Below are 26,086 nucleotides of genomic sequence, written 5' to 3'. Positions count from 1 at the left end.
CAGTGTTATTTGTTTCAGTAGGGCTTTGTCAACCATTACCATCCAAGATAAAGAGACAGATGAGCAAAATCCTGGATATGATCAGCTGTGAAATAACACTAGACCAAGTTATGAAAACATCAGTGTCCTCAATGATCCCAAATTAAAAATGTACATTTATAGTCGCTCTAAAGCTCCAATGGTACATCAAGTGCGGCTCCATGCAATTTAGAGATATTATAGAATATTTATTTATTCACGACTGAGGAATCACTCTTCTTTTCACTTCACAGCCACAAATATTTAAGACGGCCTATTTGAATTACATCTAAAGACTGTCGTTTATGAGAACACAATGAAACGTTTGTTTTAAAAATATATTAGCACTCACTTTAAGGCTTTTAAGTACAAACTGACATATCTCTCTCGCAAACACGCATTCACACAATCACTCGCACGCTGTGCTAAGAAAACAAACTAGGGACTACAAGACTTCCAGTTGCTCTACGTGACCAAGCATATGACTACATCTATTTAGTAGCAATGTGCAACTAGGTCTGTATTAAAAAGGACAGATACAACCATTTAACTGAGAATGGTAATCGTGTGTGGAACGCTTATTCTGGGTAAATACGTGTGGTTTGAGAGAAGGTATCAAGCTTAAGGGCTGAGATACCTTCTTTTTCTGCAGATATGCATCCTCACGTGAGGATTTACCATAGTCCATTTTTCCCATGGCTCAATTTGTTTCACCACAGTAGCAGAGGTAAAGTAACAATGTAGTTTGTCGGATGGCCAGGCTGAACCGGGATGTGCTGGCCTGTGGTGAGTTGGCATTCGGTAGTGTCTGAGGGACACTGGGATGTCGTCCCAGAGTCATATCCTGCCTGTCTCATGTTCCTTCTCCTCGAGCAGATGAATGAGCTGACCGAAGATCTCCTTCACCGCGTCCATGTTGTCCACCGTGCTGCCCTCCAGAATCCAGCTCTTGCCTCGTGCCAGAGGTTCCAGCTCAAAGTATTTTTTTATCTGTGGGATAAAGAAATAAAGCTTAGTTCAGTGGAGGCATCTTACACTATGAACTTGAGGTAAAAAAATAAAAAAAGAGAAAGTGTTTTAATCTAGAGAACCAACCTTTTAATAAAGAACCATATGAACAAACCAATGCTAAATTCAAAACAGAGTGCAAATTTATAGAATAGATTAATGGGATAATAACAGAGCAAATATTTTGATGTAGGTTGTGCATCTAATTAAACTTAAATGTAAATTTACTGGATACTTGGTAGAAGCTAGTTAAATTAGATGCCAACATTTTCGAACATTATTTAATCTTTAGCAAAACTCAAAATGAATATACACTATCATACTGCACATTATGATGCCTAAATTCTCTTGTAGATTGATTTTACTTTTTAGTGTTTTTATTTTTATTTACAAAAACAAAAATTAACAAATATCAAAAAAAAAAAAAAAATAACAAGATAAAGATATTTAATATCAATGCACCCAGCTTTGTAACAACCAAAATATGCAATTAGAGGAATGCAATATACCAACAGACACGATTAACGGTACAAATTTGTCAACCGACAGAGACTTCTCTATCACTGTTACATCTCATGTGACGTTGCTGTGCTACGTGGTCATGAAACGTACAGCTTGCACGTGTTTAAAAGAGAACTGTCTGAAAGACTGTTTCTGAGCGCTGTCAGAAAAGCATGTGCACTTGAAGATGGCACTCATAGAGTGCGGAAGATATTTTTTCTGCTTATAGGCCTTTAACTGTTAAATATACAATTCTTTGTGTCAAAATGCCTGTCTTTGCAAGTATCGTCGTAAACATAGTAAGTCTTAAGTGAAAGCAAACAGTTAAAAAAAAAAAAAAAGAAAACACGTGTAACAGTATATTGAATCCGGGCAGCTCTTAAAGTGACAGCAGTCTAATATTCCTGCTGTCTGTCATTCATGTTAGGGTGTGTCCACACTTGTCATGTTTGGTTTGATTAAAACTAACTCTGGTGCGATTGCTCTGTTAGTGTGGTTCGTTTGAGTGTGAACAAGTGTGAACACTGCCATCCGAACCCTGGTGCAAACCAAACAAGCGGACCGAGACCCATCTTTTTAGCAGTCTCTGTCCGCTTGTTTGGTTTGCACCAGGGTTCCAAACAAACTCTGGTGCGAATAAAATATGAACACAACATGGACCAAATGCTTCCAAATGAACCAGAAACAGGATGTGATGACAAGATGCGACACTATGCAACATTATTTGTTGACACGGAATGAACAGTGTATCTAAAACAAAATGAGCAGAGGGTAAATGTAGAGCAACAAGGAGGTAAAATGCCTTTTATGAGATCTTCGTGAGTTTGCAGTTGGTACAGAAAAAACATGTACATGCAACGAGCGAGCTTAGTCCAGCAGATAGCATCAGGTGTACTCTACTTAAAGCGTCATATAATACACATGCAGCGCTGCTTTAAGTCGAACAAACCTATTGTTTGGAGTGTTCAGTAAGTTCTGTTATGAAATATACACCATTCAACCCAACCAATCAGGTTGTGGACGTACGACTATGCCTTTAGGTTTGGTATCTTTTGGTTTACTGTCAAAAATGCCAGTGTGAACACTAAGCAGACCAGGAACAAATGTATCATTTTCTTTTTTGGTCCAGACCAAACAAACCAAGAGAACCAAACTACAAGTGTAAACATACTTAATCAAACATCAAAAGAGAGAAAATCTCTCACTGCTCTTGACTAAATCACTTTTGCAACTTTAATGAGAAGAAATATATATTTATTTTACACAGCGAATAATATGCAGTGTTTTTATACATTTGATTACTTTATACAATGTATGCAGCATTTCTTATTTATTAGTTCTACTGTAGTTTTTTTGTCCTATTGCTTGTAATTAGTTACTTATACATTGTTAATAGCTGACTGATTACTTGTCTTCAGTGAGTTTGAGTTTATTTATTTATTTATTAGGCTAGTATTAGTTTTTTGTGATATTGACACTGGTGACAAGATTAATGAAATTTCCATGGTATCAAAAATGTTGGTATCATAAAGAGCTTATTTAAAGCAAAAATAACTATATTGTGGTATTTACTGTTAGCGTGAAATAAAATTTACTCATTTACTCATTACTCATACTGTGATAAAAGATTTTGGTCACATCGCCCACCCCTATGTCTAATGTAGTAAATTATTAGCTGCCATGAGCATGAAGCTGTATAGAAATCAAAATTGACAATATTGTTTGCTCTATTGTTGGTTCAGTTGGATCACCATGTGATGTTTAATATAAAATCTGTTACCCTGAACTGCTGCTGTAATTGACCTCATTTACAAATGAGACATGAATCAAATCTGCAACGCATTAACTTACATGCTAACAAATGCTGTATTGGTGTTAGCATGACTCACTAGATAACAACATTGCTAGCATGTGTTGGCTTACAATTTTTATCTAGGTAATTATCTAACTAATATACTAGCACTGTACTAAAAATCCATCCTAAGATCAGACTGTTAGTTTGTAGATTTAACAAGAGTTTAAACAAGAGTTTTTAACGAACATTTGGCTGGGGTTGCTATTTTGGAACAAGTTTCCCCTATTGACCAATAATAACGCAGGATAAATTGTATCTGTAAATATTCAGCCTGTAAACGAGTTCCAAAATAAAACAACTAGATCTTTATTCTACTGAAGTTAGAAAGTATGAGGTATCAGCCAAGAAATTCCAATGTATTAGCCAGGGGAATATGAGGACAAACTTGTAGCACTAGCGCCAGTCCTTTTCAACGGGGCAGAAATGGGAGGGGAGACCGGAATGCGCGCACACTGCACTGATCAGCGTTTGCTATGGTAGATGATGTGGAGGAAAATTCAAGGTAACAGGAGCAAAAAATGCAAAAAATCTTTTTTTTTAACAGTCCTATGATTAGCAAACATGATAAACACAAAGACTTGAGGGACAGTAATGTCACAGAATTGATGGCAGCATTACATGAGATAAGGCTCTTCTGATTATTATCAGCTCTGTGTTTTCAGAATTTCCAAGGCAACAATAGAAAGCAACAAACACAAATATTTCAACAAGAGATATTTCCATGCTTGAAGCCCTTCAGGAATGATCTACAACCATCTTATTGATAAATTAAAACAGCCAGGTGTAACATGTACAGTGGTCCCAAAAGGCATTTGGAAACTTCTGGATACAAAACAACACTTAAAGGGATAGTTCACCCAAAAATAAAGGCCTTCTGAAGCAAAGTAATCTCTAGCTTCTGCTGGCTGTCGTACGCGTGTTCACGAGAGAGTAGCGTAGGCATAGCATAAGCTCTGGTGAGAATAAACTAGTTTCGCGAGAACCAAGTTTTGTTTACAGTAAAGGAAAACCAGTCTCCTCTTGGCTTACTGTATATTGAAATCCACCATTATTTTTCTGTTTTGTTTTGCCTACTCCTCTGCGCTGCCACATTTGTAACTTCTCACTGGAGCTTACGCTATGCCTACGTCCTACGTCATCCACTGGAACGCCACTCTCATCAATGCGCGTACGACAGTTAGCGGAAGCTAGAGATTACGGTTTATAAAGGTTTAAATATAGATATTTTTACACAAACGCATCGATTTGCTTCAGAAGACATTTATTCACCCAGCAGAGCTGTGTGGAGCACTTTTTATGATGGATGGACATCCTTTTTTTTGGGCTACAAAATCTAGACCTCTATTCACTGCCATTATAAAGCTAGAAAGATCTTTTTAATATAACTGACTGTATTCATCTGAAAGAAGAAAGTCATATACACCTAGGATGGCTTGAGAGTGAGTAAATCATGGGGTAATTTTCATTTTTGGGTGAACTATCCCTTTAATATGTCTGAATGTCATTGCATTAGATTCTCATTGGTATATTTGTAGCAATAGCCAAAAATACATTGTATGAATCAAAATTATATATTTTTCTTTCATGCCAAAAATCATTAAGAAAGATCATGTTCCATGAAGATATAAATACATTTCCTACTGTAAATATATAAAAACTTAATTTTTGATTTGTAATATGCATTGCTAAAAACTTCATTTGGAAATTCTCAAATATTTATATTTTTTTGCACCCTCAGATTCCAGATTTTCAAATAGTTGTATCTCGGCCAAATATTGTTCTATCCTAACAAACCATACATCAATGGAAAGCTTATTTATTCAGCTTTCAGATGATGCATAAATCTAAATTTTGAGAAATTGGCCCTTATGACTGGTTTTGTGGTCCAGGGACACAAATATCTTTTGTGTGTGCAGAGGGAAAAAAAGGTCGTACAGGTTTAAAATGTCAAGAGCAAATGGTGACAGAATTATCATTATAGGTTGAACTAGCATGATGCCAAAAAAAACCTTGACCTTTGCATAAACAACAACAGCATCTAAACATCCAAAAATATCCCTGTCAGAGTGATTTCTCCCCTCCGGCTCCTAATTTATGCTTGTACCTAAATCGTTGACCTCTGACCTTGGGGGACTTAAAGAAGCCCAGAATAAATATAGAGTAAGCCACTAGCACAGGTGTGAAAAGTGAAGGCTGAGAGGCTAAATAATTTCAAATGTTGTACTCACATCATTCCTGACACAAAAGAAACACAAAATATTTTTCTCTTGTTTTGGCGGTGTTTCTGGAAGCCAGCCTGTCTCTTCACCTGATTGGTTCAGCCCCAAACCTCCCCGCTGTGGAGAAAGACCACCCCAAAGGGAGCACTTCGTCAAGCCTGGCCTGTGATTCCATGTTTAAACTCACTCACAGCGCTTAAAATATGGCATCAGTGTCACATCTAGGAAAACTCTGAACTTAACTGACAGCCAGCGGGAAGGGGCCAAAAAAGTTGTTGGAATTTTTTACTTCCCTTTGAGAGTGCAATGAGAGGAAAAAAATAAATTAAATAATCAAACAAAACATCCTTTGAGCCAAAGCTTTCCTATTATGCCAAGAATGTTGATTAAGATTTCCCTGTCTGGGACTTCATTGCTACAAAATTACACAATCCTGCTGCTTCGAAGAGCAAGAACAATCTTGGAACGTAAAGCCATATTTGTCTATTGTTTCACAGTGAAACCAATCCAGACTTGAAAAGCAAAAGTAACATTTGCAGAAGACAGGAGGTTTAGGACGGTCTGCCAGTGACGTTCAGGAAAAGTACTTAAAAAGATGATACAGATTGATACAGAGTGTTGGTATGTATGACAACAGCTGATGCAGCAAAATGTGTATCATCTATAAATTGCACAATAGCTAAAAAAAACTAGGCAGAAGGAATGGGTCAGAATGAACGTCTATGGAACCTTGTTCACACGTATATGAAAATTTGTAAATGGAAAAGCATTTTTCGTCTTGCGTTTAAAAAAAAAAATCCTGTCCACACTGCACTACACTGTCCTATCATAAAGGCAAAAACACCAAAATTTAAATCTTAAAAAAAAACCTTTTAAAGGGTTACTCCACCGCAAAATGACAATTTTGTCATTAATCACTTACCCCCATGTCGTTTCAAACCCGTAAGAAGCTTCGTTCATCTTCAGAACACAATTTAAGATATTTTGGATGAAAGGCTTGAGACTGTCCCATAGACTGCCAAATAAATAACAGTGTCAAGGTTCAGGAAAGTATGAAAAGCATCGTCAGAATACTCCATCATCCATCAGTGATTCAACCGTAACGTTATGAAGTGACGAGAATACTTTTTGCACATGCAGAAAACAAAAATAACGACTTTATTCAACAATTTCTTTCCTCTGTGTCTCTCCAAATCAGCGTAGCACCATTTTGACAAATCTGACTAGTACGCAGGAAGACGAACGAAGCTTTTACAAGTTTGGAACAACATGGGGGTAAGTGATTAATGACAAAATTTTCATTTTGGGATGGAGTATCCCTTTAACACTTTCCCTGCCTGCATTTAAAAAAATAAAAATAAAGACACTGCCGGCATTTTTGGTCATTTTAACGAAACCTTGGCCACCATAATATTTTGTTACATGAACATCTGAACATGCCAAATTTGCAAAACATGCATATTTTGCAAAGCATGTATTCTGAGAAAATTGCATTTTTGTACTACATCTCAATCGAATTTAGAACAATGATCAACTACAGACGATTGTAGTTTCTGCTTCTTCACCATGTTTTGATTTAGGGGATTCAATAAGGAGATGTGTAATAGTGCATCCCTAACATATAACAGTGGAAACAAAGAAAGCCAGAAAATTTTGTCAATGGTGGAGACAGAGTTAAGAACATTTTGGCAATGTACAATTTACTGATGCAGTTTATGCATATTCCTCCATATAGCGGTATAATCATTAAACAATTGTAGGCTGACCTGTAAACGTCATCGATGACAGCTGACCACAATAGCAAAATGCTGCTTAGTTTTTTTGTGGTCAGCTGTCATTCAGAATCCTTCTTGACAAGTTCCAGCACATTTTTATAATCAACTGTTGCCATGCACAAACGGCGCTCTTGAAGTGTTTTCCGAAACCTCTGTTTTCAGTGAACTAAAATGTTTACATGTGGATGGGAGGCCAAAACACAGCGAAAACTCAACGTTTCCAGAAAAATTCCATTTGTTTTGAATGGGATTTTAATTAGTGTCCTGTTAACGCAGACATTTGTTTAAAAGCAGATGCAATTATGTTCTGCCAATCAAAGCTGGTAAAAAAAAAAAAAAACTCAGTTTGGAAAATATCTATGTGGCTTAGGTGAAAATTAAAAGGATTTGCAGAATGAAAAACAGAACACAATACAATAAATGATATAAACAAAACAAAACTGACAAAAAGTTGACAATTTAACCATTTAATTATTCTTAAAAATAAAAGGATATCTAAATGTATCAATGGATGTTTTAAGAAACTAGATATCAGTATCAGCACACAAATACGATTACACAAATTTAGGCGTGCATCCATACTGAGAAACCTTGGCTAAGCTCAAGATGAAGCTTACCTCAGGACATTTGCAAGGCTCACATGGCGCCAACTAAATCTGCACATCCTCCAAGCCAGATTGGCTTTTACACCTGGTTTACTGCAGATCTTTCTCTTTATGACATGTTTGGATATAAAGCCTTTCCAGGGTCATTGGGATAAACCCTTACTGGAGACAAGCCGTGACTAAATCACTTTGTCAGAGACCTGACTACCGATGCCCCTGCACAAAGTCAGAAGCTCACAGGTTCCAGGTCAGATGCCGTGAACAAGGGTCTTGGCCTGTGAGCTTTCATAGTGTGTCTGCCTGGTCATAGAGCAGATTTACAGTAACTCAATTTGCGTAAAGCTTGACGGTTCACATCTGGATTTGCAACATGATAAAAAGGAGCTGGGATTGAGCTAATTAACTGCAGCATAGCAGGACCTCAAGGTCTCTTATTGGTCAAACTAGCCAACCACCAATCAGTTGACCTCTTGCCCTGTGCGTTTGTGTGGACTGACCTTCACTTGAGGAACTCACCCACAAAGAAAGAACATACGCCCACAGACGTACCGCCTAAGGCACTGACAGGTGACCTACTGGTGAGCCCATATCAACAAACCCGCTCAAACTATGATCCATCTGATATCCATCAGACTCTGAACTTCGTATGCTTAACCACACACACAGACCCACCTGCAGGCCTGCTCCCCAAAAAGGGAGAAATTCCCTAATGGAAGTGCTCATTTCTTAAGCATACTGCAAGTGTTACCATTGGGAGAGTCGTTTCGAGGATCATATCACAGTGAGTTTCTAAAGATAGAAATGCATAAGCATTGCAATATTCATCAATTTTGAAGAGAAAAACATAACAAATTTTCGGTCCAAAGATGGAGTTGAAGCAGAACACTACAGAGAAACGGTGGATAGCACACCTCCTCCCCCAACTGCTGAGACTCTGTCCAGTTGTTTTGTGGAGCTCTAGTTTCTGTTATTCATGTGTTAAATCAGGCTCATTCCACAGCAAACCACAGCAGTTCCATGGGCCCCCTCTATTCACATGCTGGAGGCTGCACTCCCTTTCTGAAGAGATTTCCTCATATTAATAAATCGAACAGTATTTCATGCAGGGCAACGAAGGCCCTGTCGCTGGGGATTCCTCAGTGAAGAAACATTCCTGACAAAGTAGCTCAGAACAAGAGCTTCAGCCAAAATCGTGTTCAAGTTTCAAAACAAAAAGTGCTGGCCAAGCAATATGGGTATACATGTGCATGTATTAGAGGTGTATACATGTGCGTTATGTATTGCTCAATCTCTCTTGACAGAAACGTCTTTGCGAATCTAGAACATGAACAAAGAGACAGATAGTTTAAACTGTCAAATCTGGTGCAGAACAAAATGTATTGCACTCACTGGATCTCTCCATGCACCTGAGATGAAAAAGCGCCATCTGCTCTGATGCCATGACCATCAACCCCAAACAATAACTTCCCGTCGTCATGACTAGTGTTGGTCGGCTCTTATGTAAGCATGTGTTTGAGTTACGGCGATGACTGAAGTGAAGTTCAGAGTTCTTATAACTCACCAAGTCTGGCTCTAGAACATTAGGAACATATTAAAAGGAGCTGAACCTGGCCCCCTGGATATCTTCAACAACACTTTACCTAAACATAATCCCAACCGGGAGCCCCAGGCCATATCAGCACTGATTCATAGACAAAAATTCAAATCTTGATGCTAACCCAGCAAACAGTCATCCATATGCTATTTCACTTTCCTTTACACATTCACACCCTTCTAGCGTGACATGCTCAAACGCAAATGTTAGGCAAGGCCTGCTGTTCAGACTCACAAGACTGCAAATCAAATTGGTTAAAAATAACCAATTGTAACTGTTGCTCATGAGAGACGTGATTCAATTAGAGTAGATGTTGCAGGCCAAATGTGGTCTGCAAAAGTAAAAATAGTCTATTACAAGATGAGCAATCTGGTGGCCCTTTTCAACAAATTAGGCGTGTGCCCATTCTTGAAACACTGCTGATTAGACAAAGACAGTTCCATCCTAGCCCTAAATGATTGCCGGTCTAGAATCAGGAATCTGCTATCAAATATTATAGAATACCCAAGACATGTCATTACTATAGTTGTGAATAGAGAAAAATGCAACGCTCAATATGGGCGCTCTAATAAAGGAAGCCCCGCCTTCTTAATAAAAGAGCCAACTGCTAAACTGTAAAGTCATTGCGTCACTGCAGCTGCTGTTAAAAGTCCTGTGGCGCTTTTTCACTGTGTGGTACGACTCGGCTCGGCAAGGCTCAGTCGGGCTCAGCACGACTCGGCTCGGTTTGCGTTTCCACTGCAGTTTAATACCGCTTTAAATGGGCAGGATTATACAAGTCACGGCCAAGAGCTGAGTGACCTCCTGAAAAACTTTTTCCAACAGAGCACGAAAAAAGGAACCTCTCTTCATCCACCAATCAGATAAAAACCAGAACAACATCAACACAGCACTAAAAAGACTATGAAAGAGACATATTTTGGTTGTTAAAAAAAGGTGCGCTCGTTCACAACAGTTGCATTCATTAAAAAAAAAAAGTTTGATAATTCGATCCTTCGCTGGCTGTGCTGATTTAAATCTAGTGGGTCTAGTGTCTCGTATCGCAAGTTCCATGACGCAGGTAGTGACAATTCTCTCCAGCCAATCAGTGGTCAGCAGGGTTTACGCGTCACATTTTGGAAACAGTATGGCTCGCTTGGAACCTCAGCCGAGGTGGTACTTAAAAAGTACCAGGTACCGGGTACTGTACCCAGTGGAAAACCCCCCAAAAGTGAGCTGTACCGAACCGTAACATGCCGTACCATGCATTGGAAAAGAAACAGTCAGCATTCTGAGATGTGAGCTTAGGACAGCGTATGCACACTGACTGGTCTAGCAAAAGAAAACATTTATGAGAGTTTCTGTCAAATTCATTGGTGATTTTGAATATGAAATTTAATCGTAAGCTTGGTGAACAGTTTTGGAGAATTTGATGTTTCCCCATTCAAAAAGATAGGAGCTGCACTTGGATGCCCGAGGAGGCATTCCAAAGATAGCCGCTAAGTTAAATGATTTTGCTTCTATGTCAGGGAATGGGGTGTATAAAAAAAAGTGGTCACCAGGTCAACAATCTTTGCTTCTACATCGCTGCCTGCTTAGCCCCGCCCACCAATTCACGCACACAGTAGGTACATTGTAACAGCAGCAAACACAGGTCTACGCAGTAACCAAACGATAAACTTCATTTGATAAACTTTATTTTTAATGAAATACCAAACCTTGTGAGAAATAACTTTTTTTTTTTTTTTATAGTGACCACATATTCATTTACAAACAAGGCAAATTCGACAGAGGATTTTCAGAAAGATTGAAACTTAAAGTGTGCAGACTATATTGGATCCGATGTCGCACCACACAAGTGTTAGTAACTGTTTTTATTATGTGGTCACTATTGCTTTGTCTGTTATTACAGATCATTTGATATACTGAGTATTTATGAATTTTTTAACCTTAATCCCAGCAGCTTCCATCTATAAAGGATGTAGGCTGTCAAACATACACAACTGTTAGCCAATCATAGCAGTGGGTGTTCACTTCCGAGTCTACAATCCGCCACGCCGTTTTCAAACAGGGCATTCTGATGACACTGTCAATGATTAGATCCTCCTGTCCATCTTCTCATCACTGGACATCATAGGGATTCCAATACGCTGGTTTGAATCCTATCTCACTGGTAGGTCTTTCAGGGTGGCCTGGAGAGGGGAGGTTTCCAAAGCACATCAACTGGTCACTGGGGTTCCTCAGGGATCAATTCTTGGACCCCATCTCTTCCCCATATACACTATATCACTGGGTCCCATCATACAGGCACATGGCTTCTCCTACCATTGCTATGCTGATGACACACAGCTCTATCTCTCATTTCAGCCAGAGGATCCAACGGTAGCTGCACGGATCTCAGGCTGCCTGGCAGACATCTTGGCATGGATGAAAGAACATCACCTACAGCTCAACCTGGCAAAGACTGAGCTTATTGTCTTCCCTGCCACTCCAACTCTACAGCATGATTTTACCATCCAGCTAGGTTCTTCTACAATTACCCCATCAACTTCAGTCAGAAATCTTGATGTAATCTTTGATGACCAGCTGACCACATTGCAAAGACTGCAGGTTTGCATTGCACAACATCAGAAAGATCAGGCCCTTTCTAACAGAGCATGCTGTGCAACATCTTGTCCAGGCCCTTGTCATTTCTTGGCTGGACTACTACAATGCTCTTCTGGCTGGATTTCCATCAAGCACAATCAAAACTCTTCAAATGATTCAGAATGCAGTGGCATGACTGGTCTTCTACACGGCCAAAAGAGCCCACGTTACACCTCTCTTTATCTCCTTGCACTGGCTACCGGTTGCGGCTCGCATCAAATTCAAGACATTGATGCTTGCATATAGAACAGCCACAGGCTCAGCACCCGCCTACTTCCACTCAATACTACGTATCTACATCCCCTCCAGAAGTCTGAGATCCGCTAGTGAGCGACACCGTGACATCGTGGTACCATCAAAGAGAGGCTCAAAATCACTTTCCAGAACATTCTCATTCAGCATTCCTGGCTGGTGGAATGATCTTCCCATCCCTATCCGGAATGCTGAATCCCTGACAATTTTCAAGCGACAGCTAAAAACTCATCTCTTTTGATGCTACTTGACTTCATCCTAAATAAAATAAAAAATTAATAAATAAATAAAAACTTTGTCCTTCTCTTTATTCCTTCCCTTTCTAGCTTGTACTTATTTGAACGAATGCCTGAAACTTGGTATTACGAGCATTTCCTGTGTCTGTTTGCCACTTTAAGAAGAATCGCTTTATGTATTCCCCAACTGTAAGTTACTTTGGATAAAAGCGTCTGCAAAATGGCTAAACGTAAATGTGATGGGGGGGGGGGTGTCACAACATTACAGAAAATAGCCTATTACTTCTAAATTATGTTTTGTTTTTAATGTAAAAAATCTTGATAATATTATAAGCAGACCTCAGAGAACAGTACAAAATAATAAAAAAGGCAGTTCATGACCCCTTTAACATTTAAAGTAAGGAGTAGTTCTGAACACTACAATAAAAACTCTACAACAACAAGAACTTAAGCTCACGATGCTCTCCTAGCAAGCTAATCTCCGAATCAGGTGTGTTAAATAAGAGAGACAATCAAAATCTGCATAGTGCTGAGTTCCCAGGATCAGGACTAAAAACTACTGATGTACATTTACGGCTATATGGAAAGTATCCAGCCATGTAATATGAAAAATAGAGACCTTTATGAAAGAATATACAAGATACAAAAAAAACCTTTACATAAGACAATGGTGCCTCAGTCTCCTTCAAATGTGATTTTAGTTTTGGGAAAAGCAAGAAGTCACAGGGTGCCAAATTTGGGCTTTAGGTAGGGGCCTATGACTTCCGTGATATGGAAAATGCAGACGGAATCACAAAATCCATTCCTAAAAATTTAATTTACTGTATAACATGGAATGTCACAGAATTTGCCAAATTTTAGATTAGTAAATAACTTAAAATGCGATACGAACTGTCTGGGAATATTAAGCCACAAAATTATTGTTATTCATATTTAAAAACTATTATGAATCCTGCATGTTCATCATGCACGTGTGTGGTTTCGTTTACTACACACATACTGAAGCCCGCATGGTGCTCGTGGTGTTTTCAGCCTTTGCCACTTCAATATATGAGTACATGAATATAATCTCCAGTACTGCTCTGAGAGTCACTTGAAGAGCATGTTTCAACAAAAAACTCTGCATGAGACATAGACAGGCACATTGTCGTGATGAAGCTGCCAATAACCAGTTGCCCATAGCTTTGGCTGTTTTCGTTATATTGCATCTCTCACCTCATATTTTTTATATTACATGGCTGGATACTTTCCGGACAGCCCTCATGGTTTGAAGAGAAAATCTACAAACAAAAACAATTATTCATTACCAAAGTAAACTGAAATCTGCAAAAAAAAAAGATTGCATAACCTACACACTTTTACATCCAACACAAAACGGATTGTGTTGCCTACACATGGTGGTGTCTTAGACACATCCTCTGGATCTCCTCTGTCAATGCTTGTGAGCTTTTGCAGAACTGCCTTGCTTGTACAGTCAGCTCTATACAGACGGTGGGCATCATCTGCCAGACGGTACGTCACACGTCCGTTCAAAGTGCAGAGGAAAGAACACTAATTGCCATCAAGAAACTATAAGATGTTCCAGCACACAATGTTTCCCCGTGAAATGCTTTGTGCACCACAATAAATTATTTACCGTGATCTCGATGACAACTTGTTCTCTGGTTTGCGTGCTGTAATCTCAATAAAGCACATTGTCCAAAAACCACACAATTGGACTTCAAGAATTTGGATACTTCAACTGCATCATCTATCCAGGATCCATGACCATATGGTCTTCAAGCAGATGGCTGCTGGTTGTTCAGACACTGGGCACTGCCACCAGACAGAAGTACTCCATGTGGCAGCACCAGTGACCTCTCCCAGCAGAATGCCCTGAGTCAGGCTGCCAGCCGAGACACATAATAACGTCTGGCCAGCATGTTTCTTTTGAGGCCAGACAGAATACAGAGTCCACCCAGCCAGACAGTTCTACCACAGTTCAGTCTCCTTCAGACATACAAGATGGCCTTTGTCTTCACATCTCAAACACATCTTTCAGGACGAGGAAAAATTCCTCCCCCAAGAAAACATTCAATTGATGGCGCCTGATGGCAATGAGGACTTCAAGATTTTCCTCGCCCAATGTATTTTAGAGATTCACAACAAACCACTCAGGACCAGTTACATAAAGTGCCTTAAGGTATGTTGTACATCTCATTGCTCAGTGTTGGTCAACACGTTGAGATTCAATTCCATTGTATAGCTAAATGAATTTGGCGAGCAAGCAACGTCCAGGAATGAGAGTATCCTTGAGAAAGCAGGGTGTGTGAGTATTGAAAATGAGAAAAGCAAAAGGGTCAGTGAGGACATGAGAGGAGCAGATAAGCCAAACACCAAACATGTTTGTTTTCCAGCTCTCTCTGTAAGGCAAGCGATGTAAAATGGCACCTGCATGCATTAGTGGAGAGAAATCGAAGATCTGATCAGTCATCAGAAACAGGTCCAGTTCTGGAGCTTGGGGGTCTGTGTGTGTCTCCCACTCATGTTGGTTCTGTGTGCATCCATCTCTATCAGTCATAACTTTATTAAAGCCAGATGTTACGGGTGCCATGTCTACTTCCAGAGCCGTGGTAATTTTATTATTACTCTAAATCACAAACCAGTGAGATCAGCCACAGGAGAAGGGGAGGGGGTCTGGGTCATGCAGGGGAAAACCGGGCGGTTCTTTTAAAGGTAAGACATTGACCCCTTCCATTACCACATGGGGGGAGCTGCTTCCAAAGAGCAGATGGGGAGACGGGGGCAGTAAATTACACCAGTGACTGTGACTCTGCTGGGTAGAGTTTCAACTGCCAAGCCCTTACATTTGAGGACCATAGAGCTCCAGGGGTACCATATATCAAAGATACAAGAGTCTTGTATCTTAAGCATGAGGAAGGGATTTAAAAAGTACACACACACCTGTAATAGTCAACATTAAAGTGTTGCTTTGAAAAAGTAATTTCCTTAGAATTGTAAGACTGGTTTAGAAATGCATCGTAGCTCTATTTAAATCATTTTTTCTGGCGATCAAAGCCAAACTATGTCAAATTAGACAAATACCAATATGGACAGGTTATGCAATCTCCAAAACAATGAGCATAACTATGTAAGTAAACCAGACAATATTAAATATAGGATGAAACAAGGATGAAATATTTATATTTACTTTAGTATAAAAAGCTTAAAATGTGGCTTGAAATAGAAACCCTATTTTCTATTCACCCTATTTTCAATTCATGCATATGTTTCTTGTAATTTTCAATCTAAAGTACTTCTGTTACATTGAAACTTTTACATTTTTGCTCATAAATATTAATGACATGATATGATGTCTGCCTCATAGTCTTAACTGATTTGGCAAATGCAGAAAAACAGTCATTAGTCATAGGAAGACTGATGCTTCTGCATTTGCTCAGTAAACTGTTGATGGAAAAAGCTGAGGCTTTAAATGGATAGTTCAAGTCGTTCCAAACCCATAAGACCTTTGTTCATATTCATAACACAAATTAAGATGAAATCTAAGAGCTTTCTGACCTTCCACTGAGAGCAACTCAACTACCACATTCAAGGCCCAGAAAGATTATTAGGACATTGATAAAATAGTCAAAGTGACATCAGTGGTTCAGCCACGAAGACTGACATGAAAGAGAAAAAAAAATTTTGAATAAAGTTGTTATTTTTTCTTTGCAATGTGGCCAAGCAAAACAGAAATCTTAAAGTGTTGAGAGTCTGTTCCTGCTCAAAATATAAAGACAAGCGTGTTGAGATTTACTTAGTAATATTAATAAATGATCATGTCTAATGTCAACCTGTGTCCTGAAGCGAAACCAGTCAAGAACCACTGGTCTAAAGAGTCACTGGACTCTAGTATCTTTGCATAATCAAAATGAGAAAGAAGACAGAGTTAGGGAAGGAGCAAAAATGGACAGCACCAATCTTTCCCACAGCAAGTAACATGAGAGACTGAGGAAGGGGCGTAAAGCCAGACAGACACCCAGACAGTGGAGTGAGTGTGTGTGTGCGTGTGGTATGACGGAGAATGGTGTTTCTCCTGCTGATCAGACACTGGCCTTGGCACCCAGCACTGAAAACCATGCCAATGTCGGCTGAGCAAATTCCGAGCCCCCGAGGAATACAACAAACGGGTCTGTTGTTCGGACCCAGATAGCTGTGTGACCACGAAGGACACAGATTCCAGGTCTATACTGACTGAACTGAGCCGGATTCTCACATCTCTTCTTGGATCTAGTCTTTTGTTAACGTGCTAACTGAATGGTACTAACTGCCTAACTGGCTTTTCTCTTCTAGATCTTCATCAATTTTGTGCTGTCACAACTTTTCTCCATCAGTTTGGCTTTGGACTGTCAACAGTGCAGTGATTTGATGACAGATTTCCAGATCTGCAAGAAAAGAAACTCCTTGTTCCCTTTCAAATCTCATTCATCAAAATGTGCTTTGTATAGTTACATTTGTCCCCTTAAGCAACCTTAATTGCAGCCTCTGGTCAACTTGGCACACAAGAAGGAGAGAATTATACATTATTTTTCATGTGGTTGTTGAGACAGTCATGCATTGGTTTATTCAATTTCGGTACAATAGGTCCCTACTGCCACATTCTTAATCACTTGTATTATTCTCATACTCAAACATCTCAACAGGTCCTAAAAATTAGCTTTTCGTCTCATCTTCATAAAGAGCAGAGGAAAACATAGTCATAAATCTAGCAGTCAACACAAATGGGTTCTTTTGAAATTCACATTATTTTCAGTTTCTCCTGCGTCATATCGTGTGCAAGACAGAAATTTTACACTTGACTAGTTCTAATCCAAACACAGTTGGGCAAAACTGCTCATAACCACATGTTGTTTAGTGATGTGCGAAAATATATTCAAATTTGACTAGTCATTGGGTTGCCTGAATGATCAGTCAACTAGTCGTATCTAGTGCAACGTGGCTAAAAATCATTAAAGCTAAACATTTAAATCTAGATAAACTTCAATAATCAACCATTTGGTTGGAGGACGACTAGTTAGTCCTCCTGCTCCTGCTCAACCCTAATCCAACAAAAAACTATGCTCAGTCATCTCAAACTCATCTCTTAACAGTAACCTACTGTAAATCAAAATATTTATTTGCAAATGTCAAAATACAAACTATAGTAAAGGCAATCGAGACTCAAATTTATGAAGAATAAGTCCAAGTTGTCTTATGTCTTGTCACTAGTCTTCAGTAATTTATTTAGGATTTAGTATAAATTGAAATAAAAAGTAATTATTCACCTCTGCAAACAACACGCCATCTTTAAAATATCAGGTTTACTATTTTTTAAGAATCTGCATAATGGAAAATACACAGCTGCATGCATATTTTGGGAAGGGGGTTCCTCGCAAGGGGATCATCATATTTGGAGTTCCCTGGCAATAAAATATTTGAAAACTCTTGACATAGGTGGATTACTTAGTAACCTTAGAAGTACAGAAATGTTTACTGGAATCAAAAGCATTATGAAATGGTCATTCAGGGCAAGACAGATGATCCATCACAGTTCACACCCTGAAATATAAAACAAAACAGGTTGATGCTGGCGTACAGGCCACTTCCATGCAAACCACATTGCGATGCAGACCTTCATTTGATACATTCAGCAATTTATATCTGGCAAAAATGAAAAACGATCTGAAATGTCTCCACAGAATAGCATGTGCAGATGAAGTAGTATAGAGGGAGGATTGTATTTCTAGATTACATTTAACAGCAAGGCTGTTGGCTGAAGACTTGTGGAATTAATCAGCAAATGCAGCGCTGTGGCAAGTAAACAGTCCAAAAAATTAAAATAAGAAAATACTTTTTGGTTTATTTATATAAAGCCTCAAAGGTACATTTAAACAGCGGTGAAGCTAAAAATCAGCTTGATGTAATTTGTCACCCAAAAAGTTTTTCATAACATAATTCAACAGTGGATTTTTTTTTTTTTATATAGATGCTGGCAGCAACTTTATCCCTTATAATGACCAAAAAATATTTGACCAGTTCCCTTTCTGTTTTCTGCACTGTGGAACTTTTCTTCTTTCAAAAAATGCCCATAGGAGGTTCAGGAGATCTGATCCAGTCTGAAATCGATTGAGAGCAATTTAATGGAAAACAAGCTGGTCAGGACCGATATTGTGTAACCCAAGTTGTATCTCCAGCAAGGAGAGCTAGTGTCGCTGCCAACTGAAAAGCCCCGTTTGACACTCATCAGTGAACTGGGATGTGTTATTCTCCAAAGGCAGATATTTACTGCTCACTCAGGACCACTTCTCAGCCAGTTAATTAGCTCTCTGTGCATTGGGTGATACCCTGCAGCCCGTGGACCGATTTCTCCACTCGGAGCAGATGTGCGTGCATGCACGCTCACACACAGACACACAAACCAACACGACTGGTATCAGCCAAGTAACACACACAGACACCAAATCATTCAGGAAAAGACGCACAGGCTGAGTAACTCAATCCTCCAAACATAAAAGTGACAAGAGGACCATTAAAATAGAAATGTGACAGCAGAGACATGCCACACATTCCAACTGTTTGCTATTACCAACAGCGGCCAGCAATTCATCTTAATTTCGATGGCACTTGCTTTTGAAATGATGTTTGAAAGAATCTCAAATACAGTCATCGGTAAAATGAATACACTCTTATGAGATGGGACAACAGCTGTAGTGTTTCCCCACACCACCAGTGTTTTGGGCTCCCAACAATACAAAGACATATTGTCAGGAAAGCCTGAGAAAGTGGGTAAGCTGGGTGCTGCAGATCTGTGGGAGAATGTCTTGCGGCCTGTCAGTGTTTGCAAACAACAATTGAATCCTCTGAAACAGACAGAGTGTTGCCTAATGTTGTTATCATTTAAAGGAGTGGTTCACTTTCAGAATGACAATTCTGTCACCATTTACTCACCCCCCACTTGTTCCAAACCTGTATGAGTTTCTTTCTTCTACTGAACACAAAAGAAGATATTCTGAAGAATGTTGGGATCCAAACAGTTGATGAGCACCATTGACTTCCATAGTAGGAAAAAAAAAACACTATGGAAGTCAATGATGTCATGAAGTCGTCAACTGTTCAGATCCCAAAATTCTTCAGAATATCTTCTTTTGTGTTCAACAGAACAAAGAAACTCATACAGGTTTGGTACAAGTGGGGGGTGAGTAAATGATGAAAGAATTTTCATTCTGAAAGTGAACCACATGGAGGAATTTTTTGGTCAGATTATAAACAAAAATCCTAAAACAAAAACTCACAAACATGTCTTTCCAAACCCATCAGATTTTTTCATCATCTGAAGAAAAATAAAGATATTTTTAATCAAATCTGAGAAATTTCTGTCCCTCCACTGAAAGAACCAATGCGTTTTGTTCTTGTGCATCAAGTAAAGTGTGGTTGAGCTTCTGTTTACGCTCGCTGATCAAAAGCCTAAATTAAATCATCATATAAACCTATCACGTCTCTTCAGAAGACTTGGCTCAATCTCCAATTCATTTTTTGACCTCTTTACGAATGTTTTGAAGAGTTTCAAGTTTCAAATTTATCTAAGGTTTAAAAATGTCTTCATTTGTGTTACAAAGATGAACAAATTTCGTAAAGGTTTGGAACGACATGAGGGTGAGTAACTGATGACAATTTTCATTTTGGGGTGAAATAATCATTCAACATTTACAATAAATATCTCAAAAGTGGTACACATTTTTGTAAATCAGCAAAGGTCTAAAGATGTGGTTGCATTTACCATTCTTCGCTGAAATTCTGTGGGAGAAAAAAAGCAAGATCAGGAAATTAATGTAAGGTTAAAACGTTCCTCACGTGAAAAGTTCCATAATTTTTTGCCCATGAAAGCATGCCAAAATTGAGCTAAAGAGTGCACAACTTAAAAGTTACAAAAACAAGAAAAAAACAATGTTAAATATGGGGGCTATGGTCCCGCTGTGCAGTTTTCATAAAGGCATCCATTTTTGGGGGTGTTTTTGAGTGATTTGAGCTAAAGAAACAATTTACGATATTGTTGCCAGATTGTTATTTTAATGTTACACTGATACAAAAGTTTGAGGAAATTTCGTTCTATTCTGATTAAAGCATATATGAGCTGCAGCTGCATGACTGGAAATAGCTGCCTAGGGCAGACGACATTTTGCCTTAAAAGGGACTTTGGATTTAGGAAACCTGCTGAACATATATGATGAACATAAACAGATATTTAAAATTTTTTTTTATTTTTTATACATGTAATTCATGTTTGGGACCCCGCTGACTTTCATTTCCCGGAAGAAAGTGAGTCATACAGGTTTGGAATGACATGAGATGACTCTTGAATGGAGTGTATGACCAGTATATAATGATGATGGGAGGTATAAAGTGAGTATTAGGTTCGTTTTAGTACAAAGGGGGCGGCAGGCTTGTCCCAGTGGTTGGCAAATACGATGATGGGAAGTATTAAGCGAGTGTAAAGTTACGGCTCGTACAGAGTGGGCGGCAGGTTTGTTTTGGTGGTTAGCCAGGGTGAGGAAGGGAAGTATTAAGCGAGTATTAGGTTACCTCTTGTACAGAGCGGGCAGCAGGTTTGTCCTGCTGGTTGGCCAGAATGAGGAAGGGAAGCGTGCAGAGCTGCGGATGCTGCAGGGCAGAGTGGAGCTCCATACGCGCCACCTCCAAGTCCTCCTCCGACGAAGCGCTGTCCAAAACAAACACCACCCCCTGAGAGCCCTGGTAGTACCGGCTCCAGTACTTTTTAATTGAATCCGCTCCTGCAACACAAAACACAAATTCACACCATCAGGATCGCAGCGAGGAAGTCAGAACATTTAATACACACATCAACCCCTTTGCCGAAAAAAGGTGGTTTTCCTGTCCGACATAAATCAGACGACGAAAACAAGGCAGAGCTCTAAACAAAAAGCACAACGAGAAACTTTCTGGCAACTGAGCGGGAAACGGACTACATCGTGTTTCGACACAGCATCGGTTCGAACATTGCTGGAATCCATTTGGTGAGGACCCTGACCTCCTTTCAAAAATCATTGCGGATATTGCATTATGTATTTTTATGACTTCAAGAACACATGCCAACTCGCACTCTCGCTCAGGGAGGCCTGTGGGAAAAGCCGTGTCCAAATGAAGAGCGCTCAACGCAACAAGTCGACCCTGAGAGCATATTAAAATGGTTTCTTTCTGATGGCCAGTCTACAGCACAGTTCAAATGGGCCCACTTTTACAGTGAACATATGGTTTCTTTTGTGCACAGCAATTTGGGGGTACAAAAATGTGGCCACCAAGACACACAAGCGCAACATGGCTTCGGTTAAAGTGAGTCACTGCGGGGCCTGTACCCTAACCGTGAAAAAACAGAGACCAGTTTGTCTATACCTCTCGTCCTAGTGAGTCTCCCAAATGGAATTTGTCTTATTAATTACTAGCATGCCTCGCGCGCATCATATCCTATGACGAGGAGTCCTAAAAAGTAGCTTTATTTCTCTGTTTTCATCTCGAGGCATGAAATAATAAACAGAATGCTATCCAAATAAGGTGGCGTCTTAAATCAATGCCAGACAGTAATCGACGGCTTTATTCAAAGCTCTTGAAGTTCGGCCAAGACGTATAAGCTGTTTGCTTGACACTAAACAGCTGCGCGATCCTTTTTTGCCCTCGCTAAACACACTGGACGCAAGCTTAATGGTTCCACTTCCAAACTTCTAAGCCTTTGTCACACCACAAATTGAGCTCTTAGTCATGCCTCGCCAAATTATCAGCACTAAAACTGTTCTAGAGGTCTCGGTTCACGTTTGGAACAGACTCCACCTATCAGATTGAGTTTCAGAGCTCGATTCCCCGATATCATCGCTGTGTATGATGCACAATGTAATACTTCCATTTCTTATTAGGTATTATCCATTGCGGAATTCGGGAACAGCTTTCCAACCACTGACATGCAAGCCTGACAGCAATAGCACACGCTGGCCAAGGAAATAATAATGTTTTTTGCAGATGTTTAGACAATTTGTGACTCACAATAAATATTTGGGATCCTCACAGACAGGCCATGTCCGAGGCTGACTCATCTAATTAACAGGCGTTTGATCTGCTGTTGCCATTTTACCAAGCACTATTAACGCATAATCACTCAGTCTGATATTTCTTTCCTATATGGCCTGGCTTTTCCAAAACACGACATCCCATCAGTCTCAAATGTGCATCAACACTTTCTTTGTGGCTTGACTTTTGTATAGTTTTACTCAGAGTCTCCATCTACTGGCTGTGAATATAAAATCAAAACGCTGGGAGGTCTTGGGCCTTGAAAAGCAGCAGTTTACTTTCATTTCAAATGCATAAACATGTGCATTAAGACGAAAACAATGTGACGGAACAAAACAGCATTTATCAGCAATGGGCCTGTGCATTACAATCTCATGTGATAATGCAACTAAAGCACATTTTCGCAGAAATCATTACATCATGGCTGTGGTCCAGAGACACAAAGAGAGAGAGTCTGCTAAGTGCTTTCAGATGGTCGCTGCGAGATGGTAAATGTGAGCATGTGGGGCTCCCTTCTCTGTTGCGTCTGTCAGCCTGGCAGATCGTACAGGGTGTCATCGTGACACTGATGGGAAATGCACGCAGACAGCACTCCGCTTTGAACGTCTACCGGCTTCCTGACATCACTCACGCAGACCCAAAACACAGGCCAGACGGGCAGACCAAGCAATAACATGTGAGAACGGTAAACGGTGGGAGAGCCGGCGTGCCAAGCCGGCACACAACCTCCATCAATAAAGTGTGACATGAGCCTTCCGCGTCAGGTTCAAGGTTAATTTCCCAGCCGTAACCCTACACTGATATTTTTTGGGGAATAAGGTCGCGCTCCGCAGGCCCCTGACACTGAACTGAACTCGTTGGAGGTCTGGAGGAAAGGTTTCCAAAGTGCTTAAAAGGAAAACTGGACATAATTATACCGGTTTTCAAGGAGAATTCAGAGGTTCTTTAATTTCAAGGCGATCTCCCATTGTGGCCTTTTTCTCACCAATAAGAATTCACTTTTAAAGGATGAGTTCACCCAAAAATGAACATTTGTCATCATTTACTTTCTTCTGAGGAACACAAAAAGAGAAGTTTTGAAGAATGTGCTGGCCGCTCTTTTCCATGCAGTTAAAAATGAAGGGGGATAAAGGTTGGAACAACACAGCTGTGTCATGATACACAATACTATTCACAATATGACACTCTGATGATACTTCAAACTAAGCCAAAATTTATAAAATATTACTTCATATTCAAAACAGTTAACAAAAAGTGTCGTTCATTATCCATAAAGCCATTTTCCCACTTAGCTAAAAATACAGAATTATGTGAAAGACATTCTGTTCATGACTACATATATTTAAAAAGTATATTTAAATGTTTTTTATTTATTAATAACTGTTTTTTATTATTAAATGATGACTAATAATTCATAAAATGTGTGAGCTTCTGGGTTTACCATATTTGATGTGCTCTTTGTATGTGTACTGATCAATGATTATATGTAAAAACAAAACCTAAACTAAATCTGCCTCAACATTTATTACTGTAATGTCACTTTCCATGATACATATTGTTGCATTTTTGTATTGTGATATATTGTGACACAATATATTGCTACACCCTTAAGGGGGACTTGAGCCTTTAAACTCCAAAAAGAAGGAAAAATGGCACAGAACTTTAATTGTGGTCCAAGCTTTGTGTCAGCAACAGGTCAAAATTTAAAGCTGTGATTACGTTGGAGGACATCCAAACTTTCAGTATTTTCATTTTTGGGGAACCTATTCCTTTGAAAAGGTGACATCTGCTTTTCTATAACAGGCTTCAATACACATAACCTAAATGGAAACGTCCCTCTTTAATCTCAGTTACAGCATTTTTTTCTCCTCACCTATCTAGCCCTCCCTTCCCCTCGGGTTCCCTGCATCCTCAACACCCTCTTATTCTAGTCATCACTCACTCATTTTAAAGACAGATTCAAAGCCTCAGCCCATCACTCATATGAAAAAGGAAACTCGGGCCAAGATGGCTCTGGGTTCATTGAGCGAGTGACATCTTAAACATTTCCTTTGCGTGCCGCATCCAAGCACTGGCGCTTCCTGGGGCTCAATTTACCTTGAAGAGAAAACTATTAGTCATCAAAGAAATGAGTTTGTGTCCTTTCTGATCGGGCCCTCATGTAACATCTGTGTCCAATTACATTCATATTCGTCATGATATGTCAGGTGATGTGTTGCCAAAGTTTACTTTTCAAAAGATCACATGTGAAATAATTGTGAAATAACAGCTTAAAATGTTGTTACAGATGCGTCCGCAGATATTCGCTAATGGGTCAATTACATAATGCACATTTTTTGTCTGGACTGATTAATTTACTCATACATCCAATGACTTGAATGCACTTCTTACACTACTATTCAAAAGTTAAGGGTAGGTAAGATTTTTATTCAGCAAGGACACATTAAACGTCAACAGTGAGAGTAAAGACATTCATAATCTTAAAAAAGTTTTCTATTTCACATAAATACTGTTCTTTTGCATTCTCTATGAATCTTAAAAAATGCATCAAGTTACCATAAAAATGGAAAAAGTTTTCAACATTGATGATAAGAAATCAGCATATTAGAATGATTTCTGAAGGATCATGTGACACTGAAGACTGAAGTATTGATGTTGAAAATTCAGCTTTGCATCAAGAGAATAATTAAATTTTAAAATATATTAAAATAGAAGTCAGTTACGCTGAATTGTAACAGTATTTCAAAACTTTTCAGTTTTTTCTGTATTTTTGATCAAATAATTGCAGCCTCGGTGAGCATAAAAACACACATTTTTGAATAGCAGTGTATATGACAAAATATTTTAAGAAAAAATAAAATAACAATGTCTCTTGCATTATCAATTGATTTGATCTTTTCAGTACAAGACACAAGGTCTGTTGGACAAATGCATGTCATGTAGTGTGACTCCCCAAGAACAACTGTTTATGAAAAATATATCAAATTTCATGAAACATGTTTTACATTTTAAAACAATTAAATATTAAATTGTGCACACTCACATTATTTTGTGAGGAAAATGTTATCATTTTCATTTGATGGTTAAAGAATCATTTTCTAAGAACTTGGCATGTGTGTTTTAAATATTTTTAGAAGACTTTAATTGTCGTTATTTTTTATTATTTGTCACTGACCCATAAATTAAAAAAATGAAATAAAAGCAGTATTCTCATGAACAACAGAGAGCATTTACCTCCGAGTTCCTTGACATTTAAAATGGCATTCTGGAACGGGACCGCTTTAATGCTAAAACCTGCAAATAAAA

At 39.0% G+C, this 26,086-nt stretch overlaps 1 protein-coding gene across 4 annotated transcripts in view; it reads right to left on the bottom strand.

Annotated features, from left to right (window-relative positions):
• arl15b (ADP-ribosylation factor-like 15b) overlaps positions 1-26,086 on the bottom strand; it is a 45,966-nt gene continuing 19,880 nt past the window's right edge. For 2 of the 4 annotated variants that reach the window (XM_042732280.1, XM_042732282.1), the window contains exons 3-5: positions 26,015-26,074; positions 21,287-21,495; positions 1-1,008 (exon numbers count right to left, since the gene is read on the bottom strand). In XM_042732280.1, coding sequence (XP_042588214.1) covers positions 856-1,008; positions 21,287-21,495; positions 26,015-26,074 — 422 coding nt within the window. In that variant the 3' untranslated portion in view covers positions 1-855. Of the gene's footprint in view, positions 1,009-20,425; positions 20,501-21,286; positions 21,496-26,014; positions 26,075-26,086 lie in introns of those variants that run through there. The other 2 variants (XM_042732283.1, XM_042732281.1) reach the window with 2 other exon arrangements.

Source organism: Cyprinus carpio, chromosome B10 (assembly GCF_018340385.1).
Source record: "Cyprinus carpio isolate SPL01 chromosome B10, ASM1834038v1, whole genome shotgun sequence".
NCBI classification, from domain to species: Eukaryota; Metazoa; Chordata; class Actinopteri; order Cypriniformes; family Cyprinidae; genus Cyprinus; species Cyprinus carpio.
The sequence above is the reverse complement of the archived record's forward strand: the minus strand, read 5'-3'. Positions and strand labels throughout refer to the sequence as shown.